This window comes from Strix uralensis, chromosome 8 (assembly GCF_047716275.1).
Source record: "Strix uralensis isolate ZFMK-TIS-50842 chromosome 8, bStrUra1, whole genome shotgun sequence".
Taxonomy (NCBI): Eukaryota; Metazoa; Chordata; class Aves; order Strigiformes; family Strigidae; genus Strix; species Strix uralensis.
In genome coordinates, this window is record NC_133979.1 from 7,028,212 (window position 1) to 7,055,980 (window position 27,769).

A 27,769-nucleotide genomic window follows, 5' to 3' on the forward strand; every position below is an offset into this window, starting at 1 on the left:
AAAAGAAAAGACCATTTCATCAAGCAGATTAGCTGCCTCAGATGAAGAACATTATAATCAAATAAGCAATTTGCCATCCAGGGACCTCTGTAGGTCTTCTTTTTTCTTGGTTTCCTTATTTTCCATGATTCCAACAGGAGCTGATAATACTCAACACCATAAAATAGACAGGCACCATCTCCAGACTTAAACTAAACAAAGAAACTTCTCTTGACTCTTAACAGTTGTCTCCTAAGACACCCCCACTCATTTATCTCTTTTGCTTCATTAATCTCAATTCTGACTCTTAATGTGAATGATATACAATATGTGAAAAATTGTACCACATCTATTAAACTGCATACTGTTACTCAATCTTTGGGGTATACCTTCAGAGACATTCACACAACTGCCACATGGGCAAACAACAGCAAGACAGAAACTTTACCAAAGCTCCGGAAGGCAGACAGAGATATTTTTTATATTTATTCACAAGAGCAATTGTTTTATCTTAAAACCTTTCTAAACCAGGCATATACTGCAGGCTTTGGCAGCAGAGATAAAATATTATGGGATCCAGCCTTGCTTTGTTTTTCTCATCCAAATATACACATTGTTATAACAGAGAATAGTTGCATCCAGAATTATTACTGCTGCTTGATGACCAAAATGCCTCATATACTGCTCCACACATGAAACTACTGCAAATATCCATCTCCCCTGATCAACAACAGCTTCTTTGGGGTGGAGGAAAAGAAAAGAAGCATATACATGGTTCACTTAAAATGCAGTGACAAAACCAGCATTTGAAGGCATGTGTTCAAAACAGTCCCATATTGTTATTACAGATGGAAACAGTGAAGGAAGAGAAACAGAAGAAACAAAAGCCAGCTTTTGTGAGTTCCAGAACAATCCCTTATGATCCTGGGTCTTGTATAAGATGATTTGGAAGCTTTGGAAAGGCATTCAGGGTCTCTCCCTGAATAAGGCACTATAGCACACTGTCTTCCATGAGCCTGGCCCAGTGCCATGACAGTTTCTGCGTAATTCATTGCACATTTTGCTAAGTGTTCTCTGTATATCTATATAGATATATACACAAAGACATATATGTAATCTTCCATATGCTTTCCTGCAAAACATCGGAAAAACAAAATCAATTACATAATGGAATACAGAATTCAGAATATGCTAAACTTAGTACCTGCTGACATGTCACACGTGCCCCAAACCAAACCAGAGATGTGTTGATTTGGAAGTTATATATACTCTAAGTCTATAGATATAAATTATTTCTTCTCTCATAAAGTTTTCATATAGCCCAGCTAGGAGGTCTAATGTTTAACTTTCCAAGTAGCTTCTGCCCTTTTCAAGCCCCATCATCTTTTCAACATATTAGCACTACTCCTCGCAATTCCTTGCATCATTCTCCATGACAAAATGTTGATTAGGGACAAAACTAAACATTTTCTTTCCAAGTCTTAGAGTTTAGCTCTTCAAAAGTAGAGTACTGTCTTGAACCTCATCATCTTTGAGCATAAAATGCTTAAGAGATGCATTAAGCAGATCCCTGGTCTTCTTAGGGAAAAATGCATATTCTTCAAACATCATTCTCCCTTCATCTTTTCTTCTGCAGTTGAAAATAAGAGTTTCAACTAGAGATTGAATGGCTAGCCAGATTGTTTATGGAATACTGAGATCTTAATTTCAATTACCAGTCTGGAATCGAAGTCAGCAGCAATCACAACCTGTAACTGGCCAGAGGCCTTGCAGTGAATCTGGGTGAAGTGAGCAATAAACCAAGACTTATCAGTAGCAAAAGCACAAGCTGTTGAGAACTGGCTATCCTGGACGAGGCATCAATCCAAGCCTGCATACCATCTCCAAAAGTGACCAGAAGTAGATATTCTTTCCATAAGAAATATGCTAAGTATAGCATTATCTTCCTACTCTGACTGGTCAGTGATTTAAGAACTGCTTGAGATAGAGGTTGTAATCTCAATGCCATGTTTAACAGACATTGATAGGTCTATCTTCCTTTAATTTGTCTTTTTTAATCCATTTTCAGCTCACATGATCTTCAGCATCAGTAAGCTTCACAGTTTGTTTTCCTTTTGAACTAGTTGCTTTAAAATATCATGCAATATCTTTTCATTTTTTGTTATCAGAATTAGTAAATAATGGCTTTCATATTTACCTATTGTGTCTGCTGTGGCTATAATCAGAAGCCACTATGAACAGTCCACTGCCTCTGATAAAACACAGATAGATACTGACTGTTTCATTTTACAAAATAATGTATTTTCAACCCTTTTTGATTCTGCAATTCCCAGTCATGTGTTAGTGGAAGTCTTTGAGTCTAGGGCTCAGACACCCTTGTTATGTTTCAATCGTACTTGTAAATTGGAATTATTTATGCAAGAGTGTGAGAACTGGGTCCTTGATTTAACTAAACTACAGTTGTTACCTCCCACATGATGTGATTATGTGAGTTCACATTTTATCTCAGTTCTTCTTCCTCTTCCTCATCTTCCATTTCCTCTTCTGAGTCATCCTTATTCTTTGAACTGTTGCTGAATTCAAGGTTCCCTTCAATATCCAGTACCTGTAAGTGCTTTAGGTTTTGGAAGATACTTTCCTTCAGTGCTCCAACTGCAATCTTATTAAACCTTTAAATAGACAAAAAGGCCTCCTGTTAAAATAAACCCATTTTTATATCCAACACAGAAATGAGGAGACTAGGAGGAAACCATTGTGCAGAGTAACTCTAACTTACACTGACCCAAGTTACTCTAACTTTACACTGACCCATAACAGCACTCTAGGAGTACTAACCCGTAATGGAAAAAGGAAGGGAAAGCAGGCAAATGCAGCAACTGAACAAAATTTCCTGACAGTACTCTGTATCATCACAAAGGACCCTGAAGGAACACATTGAGAAACATTAAGTATCTCCCACTGATCTCAAGTTCACTGACAAAGCTTTCAAAAAACTCCTACTTTTCTCTGCTCCAGCCCCTCTTCCCTCTTCTATAACTGTATTCTACAAGGAAAAAAATAATAATATTGCAATTCCTTCCCCCACAAATTCTCTTGGTATTCTGCTTTCTCCTTCCCAGAGAGGAAAGGCATCTGCTCCATAGCCCACATTTCAAAGTGTAACTTGATTTTTCATGAAATTCTGTGTCATCCCTTGACAGTTTAATTCTTCTCCCACAAAACTCAAAATACTGGTGCACACTATCCCTTTAGAAACAAAGCACCATGCAATAATTTTTCATCTGTTACTTGTTTTCCAAGAATATAAATAATCTGCAATTTGAACTTCTCACAGATACTGCTCGGTCTGTTACTCTCGAACATGCTTAAAATCATATTCTGTCTAATATTCCAGATGTATATTATGGTTTTACAGCATTGCAGTGATTAATAGCCTCCCATTAAGAAACACAACCTAGCTTGGGTGGAGTTGCCTCCTAAATATGTTAGCAAAACAGTTTTGCAAATTTCTTTTTTCTCTTTATATAGAAATATAGATTGTGGTATGTGGTTTCTGGTTTGCATCCAAGCATTCACTAAAATCTCATAAATGTGAGCAGCTGAATAGACAGACTGCTCTAATTTACACCAGACTTTGTAATTTTATTTGCTTGGTATGGAATCATTCATCCAAAAAGGTATGCTTCAGAACTGTTCAGAACTACAGAACAATTTAGTTGCATACAGACAAAATAAGGCCATATTTAGTCTTGTGCAGCAGGCAGCCTAGGCTTTTTGAACACATCCATTGGATCAGCTTAATCAAATATTCTGTAGGGGTTCATAAATTACTTCTAAGCAGTATTTTCAACAATCTTCCATCAGATTAAAATTGAATATATTACTGGGCTGGATTCTTGCTTCACTTCTTGTGGTATAAATCTCTGCTTAAATCAGTTACATTACTGAGTTTACATTATATGTAAAAAAAGGTCTGTTTTTATAGGTGACAGATACTAAGTCCTCATCCAACTGACAGAGTAGGGAAAAAACCGAGAAAAGCTTCTGAACTTACATAATTATCAGAGTTGTAACTTGTCATCTGTTTCTGACAAAACTATCAAGGGAATGCACACAACTTCCAAGATTAGTCATACACGCCTCACTAGAGGGGGATTTTGTCAAAATCCAGGGCTAACAGACACAGGCAAAGCTGTAGTCCTACAAGTGGACTGTAAACTTTTAGCTCAGAGCTGAATATTGGAATATGACATAATGTTAAACATTAATTTCCCTGAATTTCTAACATACCTAATCCATTCTAATAAGCACAGAAAGTACGAACTCTCCAAACAGAAAGAACTTATTATGTGTATCCATGTCTTTTGTAAGCAGATGAACATAGTTTCATCATACATTACTATAAAACAAAGTTGCTTATTTAGGAAGTTAGGATTTTAAATACTTTCTAGAAAGTAAACAATTATAACGTGGACGAAGAAGAAAAGATCTCCTGTGTTGAAGTGGAAACTTGACCTTACCTGAGGTAAATCCCCTTTATTTTGGGTGTGGACTCAAAAGCATTCTCTGAAACTGTTGTGATCTTGTTGTTCTGAAGATACAGATATTCTAGAGATTCTGGCAGGCCTGATGGGATAGAAGTCAGCTGGTTGCCAGCCATGTCCAGTGACTGCAAGGAAGAGACAACAAGGGGTCAGATAAATAATTGAATTTAAATATTAGTAGCACTCCAAAAAGAGATTTAAGTTTGACAACAAATGAACTTCCAAAGGCTCGCTCCATACACACAGCCCCTTCCTTTGGAAGTTCATCCATTGCTTTTTCTATATATACACATACACATAAGTGTATAAAAATACATACATATATATATATATATATGCGCACTTATAAAAAACTTGGTATGGTAACAGTGCAGAAGTGAAATGTTTATGCAAAGCTTATCCAGGATTTGTTGTGTTTGAAAATCATCTGTAAATGGGCTTTATTTTTCAGATGGTACTTCAGTGAGTCTGCTTCAGAACCTCTCCCTTCTGGTGAGGTCAGGAAAATGACAAACACCGTGCGCACAGTGGAAATTGCAAATTGTCAGCCATGCTGAAAGGTTCAGTTTGAGTTCATGCTGGAAAAACTGAAGTGATATTTATTATAGTATAAACTAATTTAATCTACCTGTAATTTACATCAAGGTAAGTCTGGCCATGACAATTCTGCTCTCTTACACTACAATTTAGCATCATGATTTGAACATGAGAGATCATGCCGTTTTATTTAGAAGTTCCAACATTTCTTCATCTCTGTCCCCAGGCTTTAGCCCATGCATGCTTTAGATGAATTAAAAGCAGACTGGGTTTCAGATATGCATGAGAATTCCTTGGAAGCTGCTAATGCAAACACTTCACTCGCTAAGTTTAGTGACTCGTTAGGGTCACACATAAAAACATCTGAAAATATTCTAACATGGAGAATGTATGAAGACATCAGGACTAAAGGCCATGATCACTTCTCAGATTAATTTTATGCAAGAAAATGGATCAACAGAAGTGTTTTGTTATCCTGTATTGTAGCATTTTCATAGCACCAAGCTGACACAGTAGTTACACATTATTCAAAGCTACACTTCTGCAAATGATTGTCATGATTTCAGTGATTTTATACTCCACATAATCCCAGTCTGGTAAACAATTATGTAAATGTCTTGCTTTGCAATTGCTGATAGTCTTCAGTGATCTCCATGGAAACAATGTGGACTGAAGTGTATGCTAAGTACATGCACAATCAGGTTCTTATGTGATGGTTATTGTCAAATCCACTCCAGTGCACCAACTCATAAACCAATTGCACAGTTAAGCCCTTAATGATAAAAAAGATTCATATATACTATCATGGATATAACTAACAAGTAGTAATGCTGTTTCAGGAAAAAGCAACAGCCAAAACCACACCATTAGTCTAACATAATTTTAAGTATGTGCTATTATCTTAACCTTGTTTAATACAAACAGGGTTTGCTGTGGGGTAGATATAACTGAAGGGCCAACATTTGATGCAGCAACACGTTACTCTGGCTTGACACTGACTACAAGGGAGTGACAGTAGAATAAAAGTAACATGAAGTAGCTATGAATCAGGCCTTCCGAGAAGGAAAGCTTGTCATTCCAACCAACAGCTAAAGCTGCCTACAGGTCTCATGACCCATTTTTCTTTGAAAAAAAACAATCCAGCTGACAGTCCCTACATTCTATTAAGCTACTGCAGTGAAACAATTCCAGTTATCTGTAATTCTGAACAGTGTCTTCTTTCCAGACTACTTTCCATCTTGGATATATTTGCATGCACATACACACATACATGTATCAGTGAGGCACCAAACAAATCTAATAATACAAATGGAAAGTGTATCATTAAAGCCATGGACCAAATCTGCACCTGATGCAAACCAACAGCTCTACAGATGATGTTGCTGCACTGTTGATTCACATTAACTGAAAAAAAAGCTATTGTTTATTCCCAGAAACAACAGAAAGGGAAATGTTCACGTAGATAAAATGTTTGGATTGTCTGAAAACACACTTGGGACCAGTGTGACATATGCTCCATCTCCCTTATCCCTGATCTGCTCCAAGATGTACAAACTTTGCCTGTACAGTGACCTAACCATATGCACCCTAGATGGTTGCCATATGACACAGGTAATACCTTTTACTGCAGGAAACAGGCTGTTGCCTAAAAGGAAATGCAGACAAATCCTTCAGCCAGTGTAACCATCTTGAAAGGTCATTTTGCACAGCACAAATGTGTTTGTTCCTGCCTGCCTTATGTTTTGTGTTTAACTTTCTCCAACAATTAAGCAAATGAGAAGGCTGCTGATTGAATCCAGACCTCCTAGCTGCTATCCAGGTGCCTTAGCCAGCTGAGCTGCTAAATCCTACAGCTTGGCCTGTCTGATTATAAGCTGATGTGGGGGCTTTGAGAATTAAGAGTGTTTTTGTTTATGCATTCCTTCCTCCTTCTGTCTCTCTTCAGAGCTGATTTTAAATTTTTTGGGAGACAAGCTACTTGAAAGGCATAATTTCAGTTCTAATGACGACATTCACTAATGTTTATCTGAAAATATAGGACACTGCTAGGGTTCAGAAACAAAGATGTCTTTACATTTCCCACAATTAGCAGTATATGGTGGATCACCACCCTCGTCAGCAGTGGGAGGTACCCATCTCTGGCACAACAGCACATCATTTCTACTCTAGAAACAGAGGGTGTAGCACTTACAATGCAAGCCCAAAACATGAGGACCAAGAGCATCTAGTATTGGTGCTACACAAATTGGCTTAGGCAGACAGACGAGGACATCAGCATTACTAAAACAATTAGAGAAGGTGATGTTTCTACCTGGAGACTGCTGAGTTCTCTCCACGCTCTTGAGTAAATTGAATTTACTTTCAGTTTATTGTTGCTCAAATACAGTTCCCGCAGCTTTGTCATCCCAGACAAAGTCCCTTTTGGGATGATGCTTATCTCGTTCTCCTTCAGCTTCAGAATCTGCAAGTTCTTTGGAAAGCCAAAGGGCACAGTGTGGAGATTGTTTCCAGAAAGATCCAAGGACTTTAGTTGCCTCAATTTACGGAAGGCCTCCCGATGGATCTGGGGACTTTTGAGCTTATTGTAGCTCAGGTTCAGCTCTTCAAGGAAGTAAGTGGTAGCAAAGTCATTCCTGTTAATCTCAGAGATCTGGTTATGAAGGATCATAAGGGTTTTCACTCGCCGGGGCAGCCCACTGGGAATCCTTTCCAGCATGTTGTTGTACAGGTGGACAGTGTGCAGCTTCTTTAAGCCTTGGAAGGCTAATGGGTGAATACCTCGGGCTTTTAATTTGTTATTGTGGAGCAGAAGGTACTCCAGGTTCTTAATTTGGGTCAAGACATCTCTGCCAATCACTTTAATTGCATTCTTCTCCAGGTGGAGGAGGACGATGTTTCGAGGTAAACCACTTGGGATTTGTGAGAGGTTATTGCTGGACAAATCCAGATATTCAAGACTAGACAATTTCCTTGGGAAAGCAGGAAAGAAAACACTCTCCATTTAGATTCTGCAAGGTGAAACGATAACCAACTTCCCCTAGGATTTTACAATCTTTGCTTTAGAGTCTTTTTACCTGGCACAGCTCCCACTACTGCCCTTTTTTGTCTCATGATATGACTGATGGGGACAGCAAAACAGGGAGCTCCCATATGGCCATTATTAGGACTAAGCACTGCCATTGCTCCCCAGCCACACTAGCAAGAGAACCTGCTAGAGTCCACAGACATCCAAACTGCTGCTGGGCTGAGACCTGAGATCAATTTTGCATTCTGCTGTTCTCTCATTTGACACCACAGATAGCAACATGTGAGCAGTTTCAGTGAACAAATACCACAAGAAAGATGCCATGGGAGCAGCATTAGAATACAGAATTTAGTGCTTGGTTTCACAGAAACATGGCCTGAGCATGAGTAATTTCTGTCTCTCTGAAAGTGTACATTGAAACTGAAAAGCAGGTCTGATTTTTAGATGATGAAATATTAATCTTATGAAAAGCAGAAAAGCTAATTCAGTGTCCTAGGTTAAGGTAGTGAACTTCTCCTGACCCTCTAGCGTTATGGAAGTGAGTCAGGGCTAGAGCTGCTTTGTGTAAGCTATTGAATCTGGATTCCATGGACTCAGTTGAAGCTAAAATAAATCATCAGACCAGCCACTTATACCAACTGGATGTGGATCAATGGTATTACATGCCAGGACTGAGAAGCCCTGTACTTCAAGTCAGTTTCTGAGTTCAAATGAGACTTTTAATCTGCATGGCACTATATAACCCACTGCAGACGGCTAGAAAGTTTTCAGGAAGTGTGAGAACTAATGCATTACAGACATTACTTACTGGTTACACTGCTATTCACAGCTATCCAAGCATGCTCTGAATGAGCAAATATACTCTTTGGGTAAAGCACTTCATTGCTGCAAGTTGTAACGTTTCCCCAGCTTGGGTACATCTCAACAGAACTATGCTGTGCTGGGCAGACAGGAGCAATATCCACCCCCTCTGCTGACTGTGACTGGTGCCTCAGCTCTAGCCACTGTATTCTATTCATCAAAACCTTAACAGAAATGGTATGTCCAACATGACCTGGAGGCAGACACAACACAGCTACGGTAAATTACTAAGGGAGGTTTCTGGGAGCAGGAGGTGGAAAAAGAAAGCACAGTTCGATACATTTTCATGTCTGGAGATCAGAAAAGTTTACAGAATTATGTTATGGGCAGGACAGATTATGTGATCTGAACTTTCAGGTAGAACAAGGGCAGCACTTGGTGCAAGCAGAGACACAAATGTTAACTTTTTGAAGTGCTAAGTCCCAGGCTAAATTTAGGACAGTCAAAGGCTATTTCTGTTGCACCAGCTTGTAGCAAAGCTTTTCCAGCCATCTGGCTATTGAACAGCACCACTGCATTCCTGCCTACTCCAGCAATCATCTGCACTGGGGTACAGCTCTGCCAGATGAATTCACAACTGTGTATCTGTGGCTGCTTTCAAGTCACCTTCACAGAAACAGAGAAGTGGCTTTAGCGAAGATGAAAGTCTGGCCTTAACTTCCAGTGAACTGCCCTTGAAACTGGAAATTCCCAAGTAACCTCACTTTTGGCTGGTTTGGAAGAACAGAGACCAGCTTTTGACATTGCTCTAGGTGGCCTTTTCGCAGAAGGCACTTAGTACCTGGTGTGATTGGGTCTGTGGCAATCAGGGAGTGATGCAGCCTGATGTTCAGAGTTTTGTATACTTTTGTATAAAAGTATCTGCAGTGTGAATTCAAACGACTCACCCAGACCTTTTCTTTTGAATGGCAGCATCTGAGTCTAAGACTTTAGACTTAGACTCTAGACATACAGACTTAGCAGAGAAATGCATAACGTCATACAGCTTTTAATAAATGTACTTTTTAAGATGTACTTTGTTCAGTAGATGTCTACTGTACCAGAGGAGGTAGACAGAACCAGAGGTACAAACTACAGATCTCAGTCTCACCAGAAAGTTTCATTGTCCATTCCTTCATTAGTCAAGTAGTTATTCTGTAAATACAGCTCCCGCAGACCTGTAAGTTCACTGAAGGCTCCTTTGGGAATCTTCTCTAGCTTGTTGTTCTAGAGTCACCAGAAGCAGAAAGCACATTATTTGGCATGAAAAAACATAGGGCATTCACGTTCTGCTCAGCTAACACCAGGCAACTAAACTTCAAAAGGGCTAGACATAAGATGTTTCAGGGGGCATTATAATTCTGCTTAAGAAATAAATACAAATCCTAGACTGAAATATTACAACCTATTTTTATTGATTCCCCATGGAATCTTTGGGCTAAGGAGTTAGAATTCTCCCCCTGCCCCCAGACAGTTTTATTTTGTATTCGTAGTCCTTTCACCTACATGCAAATGTATAATGTAATCTAGACAACTACCTCTGGAGTTTGCTCAAAATTTCTAGATATTGTAAGACAGATTTCATGATAAAGGAGAATTCGGTTGGAAGCTGGGAACCAGCCATCCTTCTAACATTAATGGCATTCCAAAAGGTCCAGTTCCTGCAATGTAGATTCCAAAATAATTACTCCTATTGCCTTAGTGTGGCTTTGGAGTAGCCAGCAGGCAGACATGAACAAAATATAAAACTAGATTCCACTTAGAAATTCCATATAGGAACTGTAGGAATTATAAAAGGATATATAAAACACTGACCCTGAATTTGTTAAACTTCCCACAATCCATGTATATACAATAATGTGAAGGACAGACTGGACTAGATTCATGTGCCAACTAGTATAAAGTGGATAACACCACAGATTTGTCTGAGTGTCTCAATGAACAGTGAAAGAAAAAAAAAAAGATCTGTCACATCTGAAGTACACCTTTTGGACACTTTTGGTCCACTATTGGCTGTCTCTCATTTCCCATTGTCCTGTTTTTTTCCCTAGTCGAAATATCAAGGCAGTGCACTTGAAAACAAAATGCTCTCTCTTCAGCTCCTCTGCCCTTAACACAACTGGTGACAGCAGGGAAGGATACGAGTTCCAAGTGTAGTCCTCAAAGTCTGAGACCCCTTTGGGAGATAATGATTACCTATAAATGGCAATAAAATGCAGGGGACTAGTAACTTCACACTTTGCAGAGAAATTCCAGAATTTAAAGGATCAGACTGTTTGCCTTTACTTTTCTTCAAGCTGGAGAAGCCTGTTTTCTAGAAGACTTTAATGGGAATTAGTGGTGAAACCTTCAAGGGAAAAGAAAGCTGGGAGGCAACACAGAACTGCCTAAGTCCAGGGGCTGATAACAGACTCCAGTCAACACATGTCCAAGGAGCTGTCAACACTAGGAGCAAGTGGAACCAGGACTCCCCACTGCTGCAGCTCTCCCATTGTTAACAAGGATGAGAACTCTAGCACAGACATGACGAAGTGTTTTTATCAAAATCAGATGACACAGAATTAAAAATGCTGAAGACTAGTCAATACCACAACTTCTGCTATTGCACTGTTGCTGGAGAAGTTGTAGCAGCAAAGAATCACCGATCCAAACTTCGTCTTTGAATTGCCAGTTCAGTAGCAAACAAAAATCACTGACACGAGGAACAGTAGTCTATGTGAAACGAGGTAGTGAGCAAAGCCAGTACATAGTGGGTAAGCAGCTGTCAGGAAAAACAGTATTGTCAGTGGCAACCTTAACTGGGAGGCCATGGAGAATGATCTACCTTCTTGTACTATGTATTAATATCATTATATGCACAAAGAGACCAATAGGCATATAGGCATTTACAATACATTCCCCTGAAAACATAGAAAAGCATTTTTGTCCCCTGTGATCATTCTGGTGTTTTGCAAAAGCGCACTGTTACTTATGAACAAAAAAGTAAGGACACAGGAGACAGCTACTGTTGAGCAGACGAGACTTACAACGGGCCTGGGAATGTTTCCAAGTGCACTGAAATGGCTTAGCTGCATGGTTTGAATCCCATAGGAACACAGTACTTTGTCAAAATCGTAAAGGAATACAAAACCTTGTTTTCATTACCTTTAAGTGTAATTTATATAGTGCTGGAGGGAGATTCTTTGGAACATACTTCAAGAAATTGCTGGACATGATGAGTATCTCCACATTATCAGAGCCATTGAACATATTATCAGGTAACCCAGCATCTGAAAGTTTGTTGTTATGAAGATACACAGATCTGTTGGAAGAACAAAAAAGATGAAGTTAAACAGATAGTGAGAGCTGGCTTTTTTTGTTTACCAAGAGAAAGCTGTTTAAAAACTATATTTCAATCTCTTCTTTCCTTGAGATAATTAGATTTGTTTTTAAAATGTGCCCTTTAATTTAGCAAGGGATATAGATGCAAAACCAAATGGCTGGTCCAAATACTCTCCAAAATTTATATGTGTTCAAAATTCAAACCTGCATGCAAATACAAATTTCACCAGTAGCCTTATCTTCCTAACAAGAAACTGAATGCAAGTCTGAGATTGTGCAGTGCTTTGAAACAAAGAACATCAGCATGGTGGCCTCACTCAAGAGGGTTAGAACTCCTATTTGATTACAAGATATGCCCCAAATTTTAACTTCTATTTGGAATCAAATCTGGACTTCTTGGGCTTGCAAAATCAACCTGTAGATCTCTTAAGAAAGGGCTGTCTCTCACCCCTCCATTCTTTCTGCTCCCATGAAGGCTGGAAATATCCCAGGAAACAGTTTCTCTCAAACTCCTAGAACTCAGAAAGGCATAGAATAGTGATAGAAAGACAGCAGTTTTACTCTAATCTGGAAGAATTTTGTTTTTTAATGAACCTTTGGGATTGAGAGAAAGACAATTTCTTATTTTTCCTTTGCCCTTCTTACTTTTAACCTTTAATATTCACAGAAGGGTTTCTCCAATCAGATTTTTAAAAATAGATTCATTCTTTCTCACACAGGTTCTAATTCTGTATAAAACAATGGACCCCTATGAAGTTATTCCTGCTTTTCACTGGCTTAACTGCTAAATGAATTCATTTGACTTCTTTTCAACAAAAGAAATTATAGGATTTTACTGACTTTGATTACCTCTTCCTTTCCCGTGTTTACCCCAAGATGCAGCAGGCAGCTAAAACTGTAAAGACAGGTTAAAACTGCAAAAGAGCACAGTGTCAAAGTGTGCTTTTTAAACTTGTTCTTGGATTCTCTACCAGTTGCAGAGAACTTGGCAATACCCTTCTGGAAGGAAGGAAAGGCTCAGTATGGAAATACAATCGTGTGATCACACACTCCAGGGAGTCCAGAGCCACACTGAAAATATTTTTCACCCTGCATGGTCAGCTGTACTTTTAACTCACAAATATTTGCCTTTCTGAAAACCTTGCTTTCCAAATAATCAGTCGGAGACCATGAACTCTGCTGGGGGCAAATAAACCAACTGAAACAACTGTTAGGATTTTATATCAGCAATCCTGGAAATCGATGAGTTACTATTCTGATTAAAATTAGTGTTGGTACAGGAGAGTGTGAAAATCAGAAGAGTACAAGAATTTTAATATGATATCAAAACACAGCAGCTTCTGCAACTCAGATTAAGGAAGAACACATGTATAAATCTAGCTTCTTTCATAATGAGATATTGCCAGAAATCAGTGAGTGACTCAGCCTTTTCAGCTACCAAGAGCCTATGAGACTGAAGGCCTAGCTTCAGTTCTCAATTAATTCAGTGGGAATGGAGAGATCTTCAGTTCATCACAAGACTGGGCACTAGGAGGTCAACTGGATCAGCTATTATTAACTGCTTCCAAACTTGGATGCTTCAATTGCTACCAATAGTTTGAGATGTCTTTGCAAGATTTAGATGCTGCAGCATCCATATAAATTACCCAAAATGCCTTTGGAAAAGACCATATCTCAGAGGAGGTGGTCTATGTGCACGCGAGTTTGAGATGGGCCAATGTGCTGCGCTGGATCCAGCTGAGAAAATCACAACCCCAGACTAGCAGAGAGACCTCTGAACCAGACCTGAGGATATGAACCACTTTTGAAGGCCCTAAAGTGCCTAGCTTTAATATAGTTGAGCTAGTTATACTCAACTGCACTGAGTACTCTACTCTGAACTTGATTCTAATTTTTTTAATGAATGGGCTATAATAAAACTAGGGATTTCTAAACAGTTAATCTCCATTTTGAGAAACCAATGCTGTTCCTTTCCACGCATAACCGATACAAAAATAAGATGGAGATAATTTAATTTTTATCTATGCAAAAGTGTCTGGCAGCTAGTAAAAGCCCTTGGAATGTGTTTGTTTGAAAGAGATTGTTTGATCTTTCATGCTGAGAATAACAAACAGCTTCTTTCCAAAAATCTTAAGTAGGCAATAACATGGTTTAGCCAGACAGTTTCTTATCACCCACCAACTGCTCCCACGCAGTGGCAGAACACTATTATTGTTTTACTTCCCGATCCCTTACCTCAAGTTTGGTTTCTGTCCAAATGTGAGCCCATATATCTTAGTGAGATAATTGGCTGCAAAATCTGCACTGATCAAGGTATTTGGTAGGAATTTCGGAGCCACTGTTAGCTGTAAAAGAAATATACCAGGGAATTCCAATTAAATGCAACAAATGTTTTAACCAAGTATTCGACCAGCAACAAAACACTTGCAAAAGTTATTTTCTCTAAACAGGCAAAAATAAATTAAACTGAATGCAGATTGCATGAACAAAAACAAATTGTCCTCACTCACTAATCTCTCCAGGAAGGAGACAGACTTTTGCTCCATGATATGTGAATGTTTGTTTTGGTTGGATGAGTCCTGTCTCTTTTTGGTGGAAGAAATCAAGGAATTGTTATTCAGAGAGCAAACACTTTGCTTATTATTGTTCCTAATTCCTCAGTTTGCTGTGCCAAAAAAATCCAACCCACCTCATAGTGGCCTACTACTTACTCTCTTACCAAAGTATATTGCAGGGGGGAAGTGTCACTTCATATGTCTGTTTCAATATTACATCCATTTACGATGATCTTTTCAATGGAGGATTTAGGTTCCCAAAGGACAGGGACATTTCTGAGTCAAATAATGGACTATCACATGGGACTTCAAAGCAAAGACCTACTGTACAGTGATACTTTCTTCATTAAACGAGTGATGTATCAGAAACAAAATATAGAAAGGTCCTGTCTCCAAGACTTTATAGTTGTTGAGAATTATACTATTTGATGTGGTGGTCTATCGGTATTTTTATCAGTGATTTAAAAAAAAATAATGCTAGGAACATCTGCATCTGAACAAAAATTGGTGGAGTGAAAATTAATGATCAAAAAAGCTCAGTTTTACAGAGGAACGGTATCTAGGTTCACTGAGTGGCTGCTAATAGCAAAGTCATTCACCTAGAAACCAAGAATACAGGTTACAATACAGGCTGGAGGACAGTTTTCTGGAAAGCATAAAGCCAGAAGATTTATGCATCAAGATTAAGCCCTTGGGAAACAAATTATTAACACAGTGCTGTAGTAGATATGAACCTTGAGTACTTAAGCAGAAGACTACTGAATTGCAGTAGGCAGGTGCAATCACTGTGGTTACAGATGTTAACTACAGTACTAATGAGACTGCTCTTACAATATTTTATGCACACTCTGAAGGGCTCTGGAGAGAACATCTTTTCTAGGGAGATACTGAATTCTTTGTCATCTAAAGCTCTGAGATTAGGATGAGAAACTCCGGGCAATGGAAGAGATCTGCTTTCTAGCTTTGAACTCTTTGAATCTGTAAAGTTTCTTCCTCACAGCACTGTTGCATGAAACAGAACTTAGTCCTTACAGCCAGCAAGGCAGAGCAAGACTCACATGATGAAAAAACATATTTTTCAAATTTTTATTACCGTAAAACTGCAAGTGGTTACTAATAATAGCGTAAACCCAAAAATATTTTTAAAATGAACAATGTTTGAGAGAACAGACACTTTATTGGAGAACTGCCTAACTCAAGCCTTAGACTATGTATTTATCTAAAGGATGCCTAGATCTCTCTACTAGTTTGTCAAGTGTGCATTGATGGACTATATCCATGACGTTGCAATTACTGCACTCATAATACAGCCCTATTTTTTAAAAGATGAAGGTACATTATTTACTGGTTTTCATTTTCACCTCCATCCTTAAACTGTCTTAAATGCTTAATGGTGACAAACACAAAAAAGATCCTTCCCACAAATCATGCTCCTATCAGTATTTCCAGAGAGTACATCATCAGTGGAAACAGGCATTCTACATACTACTACGGTTGCCACAGTACTGCTCTTGGCTTTACCAGTAATCTCTCACCTCCTGAGCTGGGAGAGGTGATTTCAGAAAAGTGGATAAATCTCTGACTAGGAAGGTCTGATGGTGCCTCAGAAAGAAATAAGTCTCTACTGTGACATAATATTGAGACTTCAGACACAGGAAACAGACTCAATCACTTTCATATTGAAACACAGTCTATTAGGTCATAACTTTAGGGCATGGCTCAGATATGTGAAATGAGAGACACCAGAACCACAAGAAAGAGAAAAGAGAAAGAAGTTTCATCCAAAAAGAGTTTTCACTTGCTCAGGACTTTGCTTTGGCATTTCAGCACTTAGTCATGAGACTAATTGATCTTCACTGGTTGACTGCTTGAAGGATTAATGCTGTATTGTTGTAACTGTTAGCAAAATCAAACTTCACTGAGTAGCTTTGTCTAGTATATTGCCTAATAAGTAGCAATCTGCATTTCTCCAGCTGCAATTTTCTTGCAGCTTTACTGGGGGATCTGCCTTTCCATATGGCAGAGAGTGTTTCTCCACTGTTAATAAGTTAACCAATGTACTTAGAAGGATTATACAAAAGTCATTACCAGTTTCAAAACAAGTTTTCTTGCTTTAACAAGCTTTGATATAAACAGAAGTATTGGATCCAGGTGAATCCCTTATCACTTTGGGAATGGGGGGAAATGTAAACCTTCTGACACCAAAATGACCAGTTTATAGTAAATGACAGCTCAGGACCTGGTCTACAGTTTGGTGGAAGAGATTACTGTTATTAACAAGGCTTACTGTAGATAATATGTGACAGATAGAAATTATGAGAGTGGGGTGAAAATTTAAAAAGGAAACTACAGCATCCGTTCTTTACTTGAAGTACTTGTTACTCATAAGCCACAGAAGGCTTTTAGTCTATTATGATATTTCTTTTCTCCAACCAACTATGCTAGTTTAACGAAAGACAATTTAGCTACATCTGATGGGATCACAATTGAAGATAAAGCAGCATTAAGATAATCCATAGAACAAGGAGCAAACTACCAGCAAATCCCTGCTCTCCTCCAGACACCACAGTTACTTGATCTGCAGTGTTTCCTGCTGCAGAGTGATGCAGTTTGAAGCCAATCTGGTTTGTCCTGGCTTATGATTTATAAAGAAACGTGTTATTTTTGTGGGTCGACAACTTTTCTCTGTAACTAGTTCTGACATTCGCTGATGTTTGCATTTTCTTTTGGGATCCTTTTCTCTCTGCAGTAAAGCCAGAAAAACCAAACACTTTGTTTTGTCACACAGGGAAAATTGGAGTGCAAAGTTCTGGAATATTAGTCACAGTCTGGCTTGTTCCTTTTTATGGAGTTATTAACTGCCAAGATTGTTATATGGAAATGGTGCTTGAAAGGGAGAAAAGAACACAATGTTACTGTACTGAGGAATGGGTTCTATTCTCAATCACTCCATACAGAAATCTATAGAGTGATTCTGGGCATGTCTTGGCCTGACTGAAACCTGAGTGTGGCCATATGTATATAAACAAAACATCAAAAGGTCACAGATTTTAAGAGGATAATAAAATATATATACAGACATGCATATAATATACATATATATATATGGAGAGAGAGAGAGGGAGGGAGGGATGGAAGGGCAGGGTTTTTATAGACAAAAGGAGCTCTGCCTGATGTTTTAACTTATATTTTTCTGTGGCATCCCAGTTTCTTCTGTAGCAAATATTTGTGGACGATCACTGGGGATAAAGAAAGCCATAATGGCAACCACCCAGATGTAAGGGTATGTGAGAAGTTATTTCATTTCCTAGGCATGGCAGGAAAGATGGGCTTCTGTCATGATGTCCAACTTGGGTCATTAATAGGAAAGCACCTAGGATCTTCGCCATTAAAAAAGAAATTCAGCTCCTACCACTGCAGCTAAAAGAATAAATTCATAACTTGCACAGTTTCACTGTGTGTGGGCATCCCCCCTCCATCAAACCTAGTAAGAATGGGAGTCAGGGAAAACTGGATAGCTTTTTTAACCAGCCTTATCTGATGAGACATGCAGTGTTTCACACCATTACCCCACAGCTTATTGCATACAGGCAGCTGCCAAACCTGCATGCAGCTGATCCAAAGCCTACTGAAGACAGTGGTAATTTATAAATGCAGGGGCTTGCTGTACCTCCCTACACACACACGGGAAACCTTTCACAAATAAGTGTTCAAAATATACTGGCATGTTTGTCCTCTGATATTTTAGCATACTAACTGATTGTCTTGACCTTAGATGAACCTGCACTAGAATATCACTTTAGCACAATTTTACTTATGTAGGACATATATTTTAAAAGAATTGAAGACTTGCTCTTTTTACTTTCAGAACCTGATTAGAAAAGAACTCTGAAAGCCTTGTGAACCTCTTACCTTATTGTTTGCCAGGTACAGGTAATTCAGGTTCTCCAGATGCTCAAATGCCTCCTCTGGCAACCCTTAAAACCAGAAATAACTAATCAGTGACATTGGCAACTTATTGCCTCTCTGAGTGAAAATACCAGAGGGTAGCTTTCTCTCTCAGATAATATCTTTAATGTGAGATTTAAATATTTTTCATTGCCATGGAAACAATCTGACTCAGACCTATTGTTGTCTTTGGCTTTTTTTAAACAAAAAACCCCACAGACTGTTAAGAGCAATGGAAGACCATTAAAACTCCTAAGCGCGCAAGGCTTGTGGTTAACCCCACCAGCAAGGGTCAGGTACAGAGCTGTGCAGACTTGTTGTATGGCTGATCATCGGTGCTCGCAGCAGCCATGCTATCTGAGAAGTTTATTTTGTCATTTGCTCATGAATCCGCAAACCATTTTTCTTGGAAGGACATAATCTGAGGTTGTTTAATGATCAGATCAATCTGATCTACAACCATGATATTGCCAAAGTAACACCAGTATCTGCATGTCATAACCCTTCTCTTGTTCTGCTCCCCCACAATCCAGATAGCCACGCAGTAACCAGCTCAGAGAGCTGATCCAACTCAGAGCTTACCCTTGCCCGATAATTATTAATTTTCAGCCAAATCACTCCACATCCAGCTGATCACACAAGCACAATTGCTGTCACAATGGAAAGGTTGCAAATCACATTTTCACCTGGCAATTAGATAACTGTAAGTCAAAGGTGAAGCTATTTCCCACGTCAAAATGTATTGGAAACTCAGGGCTGCACTGAAGCTTGTGAAAGAAACATCAAACCCCAAAGGTAATAATGCCCAAGTCTGAAGCACAGCCTTCCTTGTGCTACATAAGGGTGCTATCTTTTGGGTCCTGTGCATAATATGCCCACATTCTCAATAAAGGCTCTTCTCTATCATTGGAATAAGGATAGCAACAGCATTCAGAGCACAAGTTAACAACAACTATATCTTTTGTATTGCATATCTTCCTCTCTTACTATTTACTCCAATTCCTGTTTCTTTTGCTTTCCTTACTAACCCCTTGTCAAGTTGCTCTAATAAGCATATGACTTAACAAGCAAAACCTGTCTACAAAAATCAAAATGGTTTTAGAAGATGGGTAAAAGTTGCCTTATCTGCAGTATATATTATTTGTATTTATACCAAATTTGACAAGGACTGAACTGGACTAAACTGCACTGGCTGACTAGACTGAACTAAAGAAGTGGATTAAGAAACAAGGTCAGTCAGAAGTAAATCATTCGGCATGTAGACATTTCTGGTTCTCAAGTGCACTGCATTGATGTGCCTGTGGGACTGGAGGGAGTTTCCTGGATGAGAAGATCTCACGCCACAGTACACAGTGCTGCTGCCAGGTCTCCTCCACTGGTCCAGTAAGGCTGCATTCTTATACACTGAGTATTATGTTTCAGATGATAAAGTGTCTCCATGATCTGTGTGACAGCCAGAGGAGTGAGGCTTACACTCCAACCAAGTCAATCCATCACTCTGTAGCTTTCTCTATCAGCTGTCACCAGCCTCACTGCCTAAGCTGGTGTTGTGGAGGCACAGGCTCTGTCCCCTTCACGACTCTGCCAGCTTACCTTTTGAAGTTAGCCTGTTATTTTGCAAATTGAGAGTTTCCAGTCTGTAAAGACGAGCAAGCTCTTCTGGAAAGATTTCTTCTATCTGGTTATTCTAAGAAAATGGAGGGTATTAATCATCCGCAGAGTAATCCAAGAAGGATCCCAATAAGCCCAGACTGTGAACTCCAGTAAAACTTGGAAATGAACCCACCATGTCAAATCATTGTCATTCTCGCCATAACGAGCCAAACTCAGATCTCAAAACCAAGACATCCAAACCCAGCAGCATTGGAAGGCCTGAACCAACTTTTATAGCTTGTGCTCATCTCTAGAAATATCCGGCTTATGCACTGGTAGCACACAAAGAGTGTGATTTATGCCTGGCAAGGCCTATAATCCATCTGCCACAGCCAAACCTCATAGCTGCAGCAAAGCATTTGCTCCAAGATTGGCACTGTGGATTTCCAAGTTTATTACTTCTGTTACTTATGTGTTGTTTTAAAAACAACTCATAGTGAGCAGGGAGCGTCAAACTGGGCTCGCTTTCTCTGGTTCTACTGTCAAGGGTGACTGCCATCAGATTTTCATGGACATGCTGACTAACATTTTGACTATTAATGAGTGATTCTAGTGTTTTAGCATCTAGGGGTCCAGTCAAGGACCCACTGTGCAGGAAGCCAGGCCACACAAGAAAGTGACAGTTGCTGCTCCAAAAAGCTTCTTTGCTTTTGGCAGTAGAGGCAGGAGCCACGGCTAGCACACGCCTGGGACAGATCTGCTGAGGAAGGTGCCAGCTTACATGACAGTTTTTCTAACTATGCTGCACTTGGATGGGGAGCTCTGAACAAAATCTGCATTTCATCCATTGAACAGAATCGGCAAGTAGGAGCAATAAACAAAAAAGCAGCTAGTTAAGGGCCAAAGAGGCATTGAAAAGCCTGGAACTACTGCCACTGCTCAGGGGAGGAACGGCCAAAGGGCTGCCACGCTCTGGCCCTGCCCATGCCCTCAGGTGTCAGAGCACTGTCAGGGTAAAGATGCCGGCCCAGATGCTGGTCATACAGATCAATTAACTAACAGCAGAGCACAGGAACCTGCTGCCAGTCTAGGACAGACCGCTGCTTCTACCTGAAGTTTGCATCTCATACCCTTACACACCCTCATCCTGACAATAACTGAACCACTTGCGGAAGGCCTGACATTAGTCTCCTGGCCGCAGGGAGCTCAGCGAGCACAGCACCAGCCATCTGGATGTCACCGGCCCCGCCGCCCATGGTGATGGCTTTGGCCATGTTACACCTGCTCCCTGCTGGGTCCACATGCCGCGGGGAGAGGCGGGACACCGGGACACTGGTTGGGTCTGTGTCCGGACTGGTACACTGTGTTTACAACGCTAACTAACATGTAATGCTGCCAGAAAAATTCTCATTAATTAAGTAATTTAGCCTGTCCTTTTCAAAGGATTCATGACCTCAAAACGAAAGGGCCTCACCAGAAGTAATCATTAGTTTGGACAAAAATTCTTCTCTTGGAGCTGGGAGAGAATAAGGAGAAAAAATTTCCTTTTTTCCGCCCTGGATCTGTGGGGAGAGAATTGATGCCGAGGTCCAGGTGCGTTTGTCGAGCACCAGCGCTGGGCCTGCCGCACCTCCCGCTCCCAAGGGGAAGCGCTGAGGGATATGGTGTAGCTGGGAACTGTCAGTGTTAGGTCAATGGTTGGACTGGATGATCTTCAAGGTCTTTTCCAACCTTGATGATTCTGTGGGAAGGAGCCGCGCTGCGGCGAGGGCCGGGGCGGGGCCCGCGGGCGGCCCGGGGAGGGCCTGTGGGCGCTGGGTGGGCCGCGGCGGCCCGGGCACCCGCGGCGGGGGCTCGGCTGCCTTACCTGCAGGGAGAGGTGGTTGGTCAGCTCCGGCAGCAGGAGCGGGAACTCCTTCAGGTCGATGCCGCCGCAGTCCACGACGCCCTCCTGGGTGCAGCCGCAGTCGCGCGGGCAAGCGGGGGCCGCGCCGGGCGGCCGCCGCCGCTCGGGGAAGTCGTTGTCGGCGGGTGGCAGCTGCGGGCGGGCGGCGGCGGCGCAGCCCAGAGCCAGGAGCCCCAGCGCCAGCAGCGCCCGGCCGCCGGCGGGCATCGCCCCTGCAAGCCGAGAGCAGGGCGCGGGGTCAGGCCCCGGCTGCGCACCTCCCCGCCCCGTCCCGCCCAGCTCCGCACCTGCGGCCCGGGGACCGCGGGAGCCCCCGGCGCCAGCTCCGCCGCCCGGCGTTCCCGCTTTCCCTGGGTGCGTTCACGTCCTTTCGGGGCGGTTCGGGGAGCGGGATGAAGGCGAGCGGCGCTGCCCGGCCCCAGGCCGCCAGCCTGGAGCTGCCCCGCCGGCCTGAGCTGCCAGCGGGTCCCCCCGCGGCGGCCTGGCAGCATCCCCCGCACCGTCCCTGACTCCTCAAGCTGTTTATTGCTTTTTTCATATTGAGAAACGCCAGATGATCGCGGAGGTTTATAGAGGAGGTTATGCAATGTTATTTCTATGTAACTGTTGGTGGTACTGTTCCTCACAGTTTTGCACGGGGAAGAAAGTTCCCGTTAATGTAAGCAAGGTATGCTGGAAAAGGGTGACTCACGCTGTCAGGGTGCCTCTCGGAGGGGCTGCTTCATGTGCCTCGAACAGTAACAAAATCTCATGGCTCCTGAAAATGAAATGGGCTTCCTATTGATTTTGGACAGTGCTGATCTGAACCGTAGAGGCCTGGCTAATGTTCAGCTTTTATCTTTCTGGCAGCAGGTTAAAATAATTCAAACAGAAGTGGAATATCTACTGGACCGGCCAGCTGGCCCTAATCCAGCCCTCTCGATCTCGTTTGTTGCTCTTCTCAGATTTCATACATAATGATTTGCAGTGAGGGCTGGTAATGGTTTGTCTTTTATCCTTTCAGCTATTCTTCGCAGAAGTACTCAACAGTGATGAGAAATTCTTATTTAGGCTGATCTTTTGAGGTGAAAAAGCGCAATGGATTAATGACCTTAGTATGAAATGAGTACTCTGTTCACCTCTGCCAGCCCAGGTTCCTTCTTTGCATCGGAAGCAAGAACCTCCCAGAGCCAGACTGGCAGCCGACAGAACTGGCACATCTCCATTTACATCCACTGGGGCTTTGCTGCTTTGCACCAGCTGAAACTCTCCCTGGGGCTCTCACTGACTTAGGTTGCTTGGAAAGCATTGGAGAGATCCTGCTCTCAGTCACAGTCATGAAACTTTTAAATAATTTCTTTAAACACTTACTTATACTTGAAGAAATGGGAGAAGGTGGGGCTAGAGGACAGAGCATCCCGAGACATGGATGGTTTTGCTTTGGTCCTGGTCTTTGCTACCAACATGCTTGGTGATTTTAAGCATTTTAACATTGTTTGCTTGATCCCTCTTCCCCCTGCTTCACTATTCCACAGCTTCCATATCTGTAAAAGCTGAATATAATGAAATGAATCTCCTTTATAAAGCATTCCAGAGATCAGATGGTGTTCCTTATATGTCAGCTAAATATTAATAGTGAGACCAAAATTGGCCATATGAGAATGCCAATAGAGGATTAGTAAAATCCTTAGTATTTGGTGACCTAATCTCAGAAAATATTTCAGAAATCTTAGAGAAAATAATCTCAGAAAGTGTATCAGATCTCTGACAAAGTATTTTTCCTATGTATCAGCTTACCCTTATAAGCTTACCCTATACTTGCAAAAGAACCTCAAGAAAAAAAACAAAACTTCTTATACGCAAGTTACAACCAGCCCTGCTGTAACAATACCAACACTGTTCCCATAGCACACAGTTACATCATGGTTGGTATTGGGCTCTATTGAGTTGCAACATGCTGACTTTTCCACATATATAGCTGAAAAGATGTTAAGAAATCAACATGAAATATTGTATCTATTGCACACTACAATTTCTGAGGCAATCTCACCCTGTTGTCATCAATGCGCATGCTTCTGCTACAATGCCTTTGAAGTGAATGCTGCTCTGGTGCCACAGGGAGCCACTTTGGATACAGAAACATGTGCTTGCATCTGGAGTGCAGGCAGTTAAACCAGGCATGATTTTGATTTTCTTTTTAGTTCAAAGAAAGTCTGAAGTAACTCACTCCCTTTAAACTCATTCCCATGGGCCTGATCCAAAGCCTTATTAAGAAACCTTATTAAAGGAGTAGCTCAAAATCCCCTAGAAAGAGTCCTCTTCCCTTGCTGTCAGTGGGCTTTGGATCAGGTCCTTCCACCCAAAGACTGAAGTTACACTGAAACCAGCTCAGGGGGTTCTGTGGTTGCATCTTTTTGAGTCCAGACAGAACCACCACTGATTTCTGCACTTTGCTGCCACACAGCACCAGAGGCAGAGTGCTACAAAAGGCAGAGTCTTAAGAAGTAAGCTGAAGTTTCAGGAGTTACCGTATGCTTCTCAGTGATTACAGTTACCTCAATAAACAACAGAATCATGTTCAAAATACCTCATCTCTGTATCTATTATTCTCCACACGTATTCTCACAGGACACACACACACAGATGGAGAAACATCCTCTCCTTCAGCATCAACAGGTTAACTGAGTTTGTTACTTACATTGAATATCCTTTCTAAAAGCTGCAGCTGAAAGGCAGGCTGCTGGATGTTGTCTGACAATCCAGCTTTTTTTTAAAAAAATAAAGTGCTGAAAAACTCACCTTTGCTGTCAGAAATCAGATGAATGGAAAAGAACATTTCTCTTGCCCCCACAGGCTCCCTCGGCTCATGCCATGTCAGTTACATGCGCTAAGCTCAGAGCTAGTCTCCCCTTTCCAAGCCAGATCCTTTCCAGATGTGAGCAGCAGAATTAGAGAGAGTAATAGGCAACCCTCTACCAACGAGAGTTTCCTGTACTTCCCAACGAAATCGGAGAGGAATTTTCCAAAGTCACCATATGGGAAAATGTGAGTAGGAAAGAGGAAGCAGCTATAGTCTGAATATAAAGACTTGGGGAAGCAACAATATCCCATTGCTCTTTGTCAAAACAGTTTGCAAGATCCATGAGGGATGCCAAAAGAAAGCATGCTGGAATTGATAGAAGAGAAGCAGAGACGGTGTGTTTTAGTATTTCATTGCTGGATACTGGAGCTGCACTATCTGTTACCAGATCTTTAATTTTAGCCGCATTCAACACAAAATCTGAATTCCAGGTGGGAATATCCTTCCGTTCCCTGGGGGTCTGGTTCAAATTAGCCAGGAACAGACAGATCAGCAGTTTTTCCTGCATTTCATCTCCCTCCCCTTTAACTCCCCCTGGTTTTCAACCCATCAACTGATCTTCAGGGACCAGGCATAGATAGGCTGAAACTACAAATATCTTAGAGGCAAAGTCCCCAAATTTGATATAATACCCCATTTACTCAATCTCTTTTTTATCTCCTAAGCCCTGTATTACAGCACTAAACATCTAAACAACCCCCTGACACACACAGACACACACTTCAGCGCTGGTCATGTTTAGCCCAGCCTCACACATTTCTTATTTCTCCCCTCTTCATAAAAAAGAGAGGAACATGCTGTTTGTAACACAGTATGCTCTAAGTGCAGCAATACTTCCAAGAAAGCAACACAGCTTTTTGTCACTGACAGCAGAGTTACTATTTTAAATAAAAAGCCACCTGTTTTGTGAATGCCCCGCAGCGCTCCGTACAGTACCTCCACAAAATCTGCAGAGGATCTGTCCTCACCAAGAACACGATGTTCTTGCTGAATTCCAAAAAAGGGACACTGATTCTCTCCTCTCAACTCCAGCTGAACTGAAGTCTAAAGCAATTAAGTTACTTCCTCCCTCTCTTCTTCCAGGCTCATATCAGCTGGAACTGATCCCCCTCTGTGCCACGTGTAAGTTTCAAAAGTTAGTGTGGGAAGTGTGTTTTTACTAAAACAAAAATAAAAACAAAACTAAGATGGCTGCTTTTTCTTAGTGATTTAGAGATCCAGGATGCATTTGCCTGCTACCCTTTCTATATTACAGTACCCTGAGTCCATACAACTAAATTTACACAGTGTTTTCAGGGAGGAGGAAGAAAGTGTGCTTATGTTGGGGGGCCACCCAATCTTATCCCAGTCTGCAGACAGAGAGGAGGAAGAGTAGGGTGGTTACCTGGGCTCACTATTGATGCCAGAGCAGCCCACAAGGGAGAGGAAGAGAGCAGGATTCACCCTTCCCCAAAAGTGCATTTTTATCTGCATTTTTGTTGTGTAAGTGTAGTACTTAAATGTACTAGAGGTACTATAGGATATTATAAAAAGATGGGCATTATGCCTCCTTCAGTGTGGAAACAGAGGCACACAAGCACCATAGTCAACCCAGGATTATCCAGCAGGATAGAGCCAGTACTAGAAATCAGATACCCCACATGCAAAGGTAACACTTACACCCTTACGCTACACTACAAGCTTTCCCAAGCTTTCACTTCCTTCACATCTTACCCTCTTACATCAACATATCCCAAACTCGCAATCTCCTATCTCCAGGTGCTCTGCTACATTTCCATCACCAGAACCCACACAAATTCCCAGGAAAACCAGAGCTGGAGTTAAACCTATCTAAAGGCATTCTGACCAACCACTAAGCCAAAGGCTAGGCCCTAGCATGGTATATGGGCTCAGGCAACTACTGTTTCTGTTCACTACAGCTTTCAGGTGCTTTCAGAGAAAAGGATTTCCACTGCAAGACTCACAACATAGAATTAGTTGCAGGAAACATTTCCAGTCAAACTCAAGTCTTTGTACTCTTGCATGTTCCCTGCTGATGGGTGACAGTGGTGGTTGCAGCCTAAACGAAGAAACACTTTCAAGTTTAAAAACTGAAGCTGAAGCCTCAGTTTAAACTTCTGTACAATTACTTCCTTCAGATCACGTAGATGGCAAAGAAACAGATCCTTGGGCAAACAACTGCTAAGGTACTTCACTGAATAGCCGCCAGCTATGACAGCCAGCATGTGCCACAGCACACCATAGGGCTTTTGCAATGGGCCTGGCACGCAGCACACTGTGCAAGACTCAACCTTCTGCACTGGCTCCAGCAGAAAAAAGCTCCAGTGGTGGTCAAGGACAGACTTTGCTAACTTGAGCTCTTATTTTTCAAAGATACTCTCGCAGACCTCAGCATAAGGACATGCCCAGGGTCAAGCTGCAGTATGCAGTACACCATATTCCACCGCTGTAACTGAGAAAGCTGGATGACTTATCTAAGTTACACCAAGGCTGCACTTGCCTTGTGGAACCGTGGAGGATCAGGACAGCACAGAGGTAGCTCAAACCCATGAGACTTGCTCAGCTCTGACTTTACAACTATTGTCATTGTCCTAAAGAGATTATAGGCTAAATTTAGATGGGATGTAATAAACTCAAATAACTGACACCCCAGTCAAGCAACAACATGGCAGAGAACAAAAG

The 27,769-nt window shown here is 41.3% G+C and overlaps 1 protein-coding gene across 4 annotated transcripts; it reads right to left on the reverse strand.

The window, feature by feature from the left end:
* Positions 1-441: 441 nt before the first annotated feature.
* On the reverse strand, positions 442-26,129 carry PODN (podocan). Of its 4 annotated transcripts, none has more exons than XM_074876030.1 (11): positions 26,056-26,129; positions 22,210-22,460; positions 20,343-20,436; positions 18,714-18,778; positions 14,482-14,591; positions 12,070-12,226; positions 10,037-10,152; positions 7,372-8,029; positions 4,500-4,648; positions 2,447-2,648; positions 442-1,111 (listed from the first exon to the last, which is right to left on the reverse strand). In XM_074876030.1, exons 2-10 carry the CDS (start codon positions 22,453-22,455, stop codon positions 2,480-2,482), a joined length of 1,764 nt encoding a protein of 587 aa, XP_074732131.1. In that variant the 5' UTR covers positions 22,456-22,460; positions 26,056-26,129; the 3' UTR covers positions 442-1,111; positions 2,447-2,479. The 4 variants fall into 4 exon arrangements, with proteins under 4 accessions (XP_074732131.1, XP_074732130.1, XP_074732132.1 ...); XM_074876029.1 differs by having other exon boundaries at positions 26,024-26,119; XM_074876031.1 differs by having other exon boundaries at positions 25,987-26,072.
* Between the last annotated feature and the right edge of the window lie 1,640 nt (positions 26,130-27,769).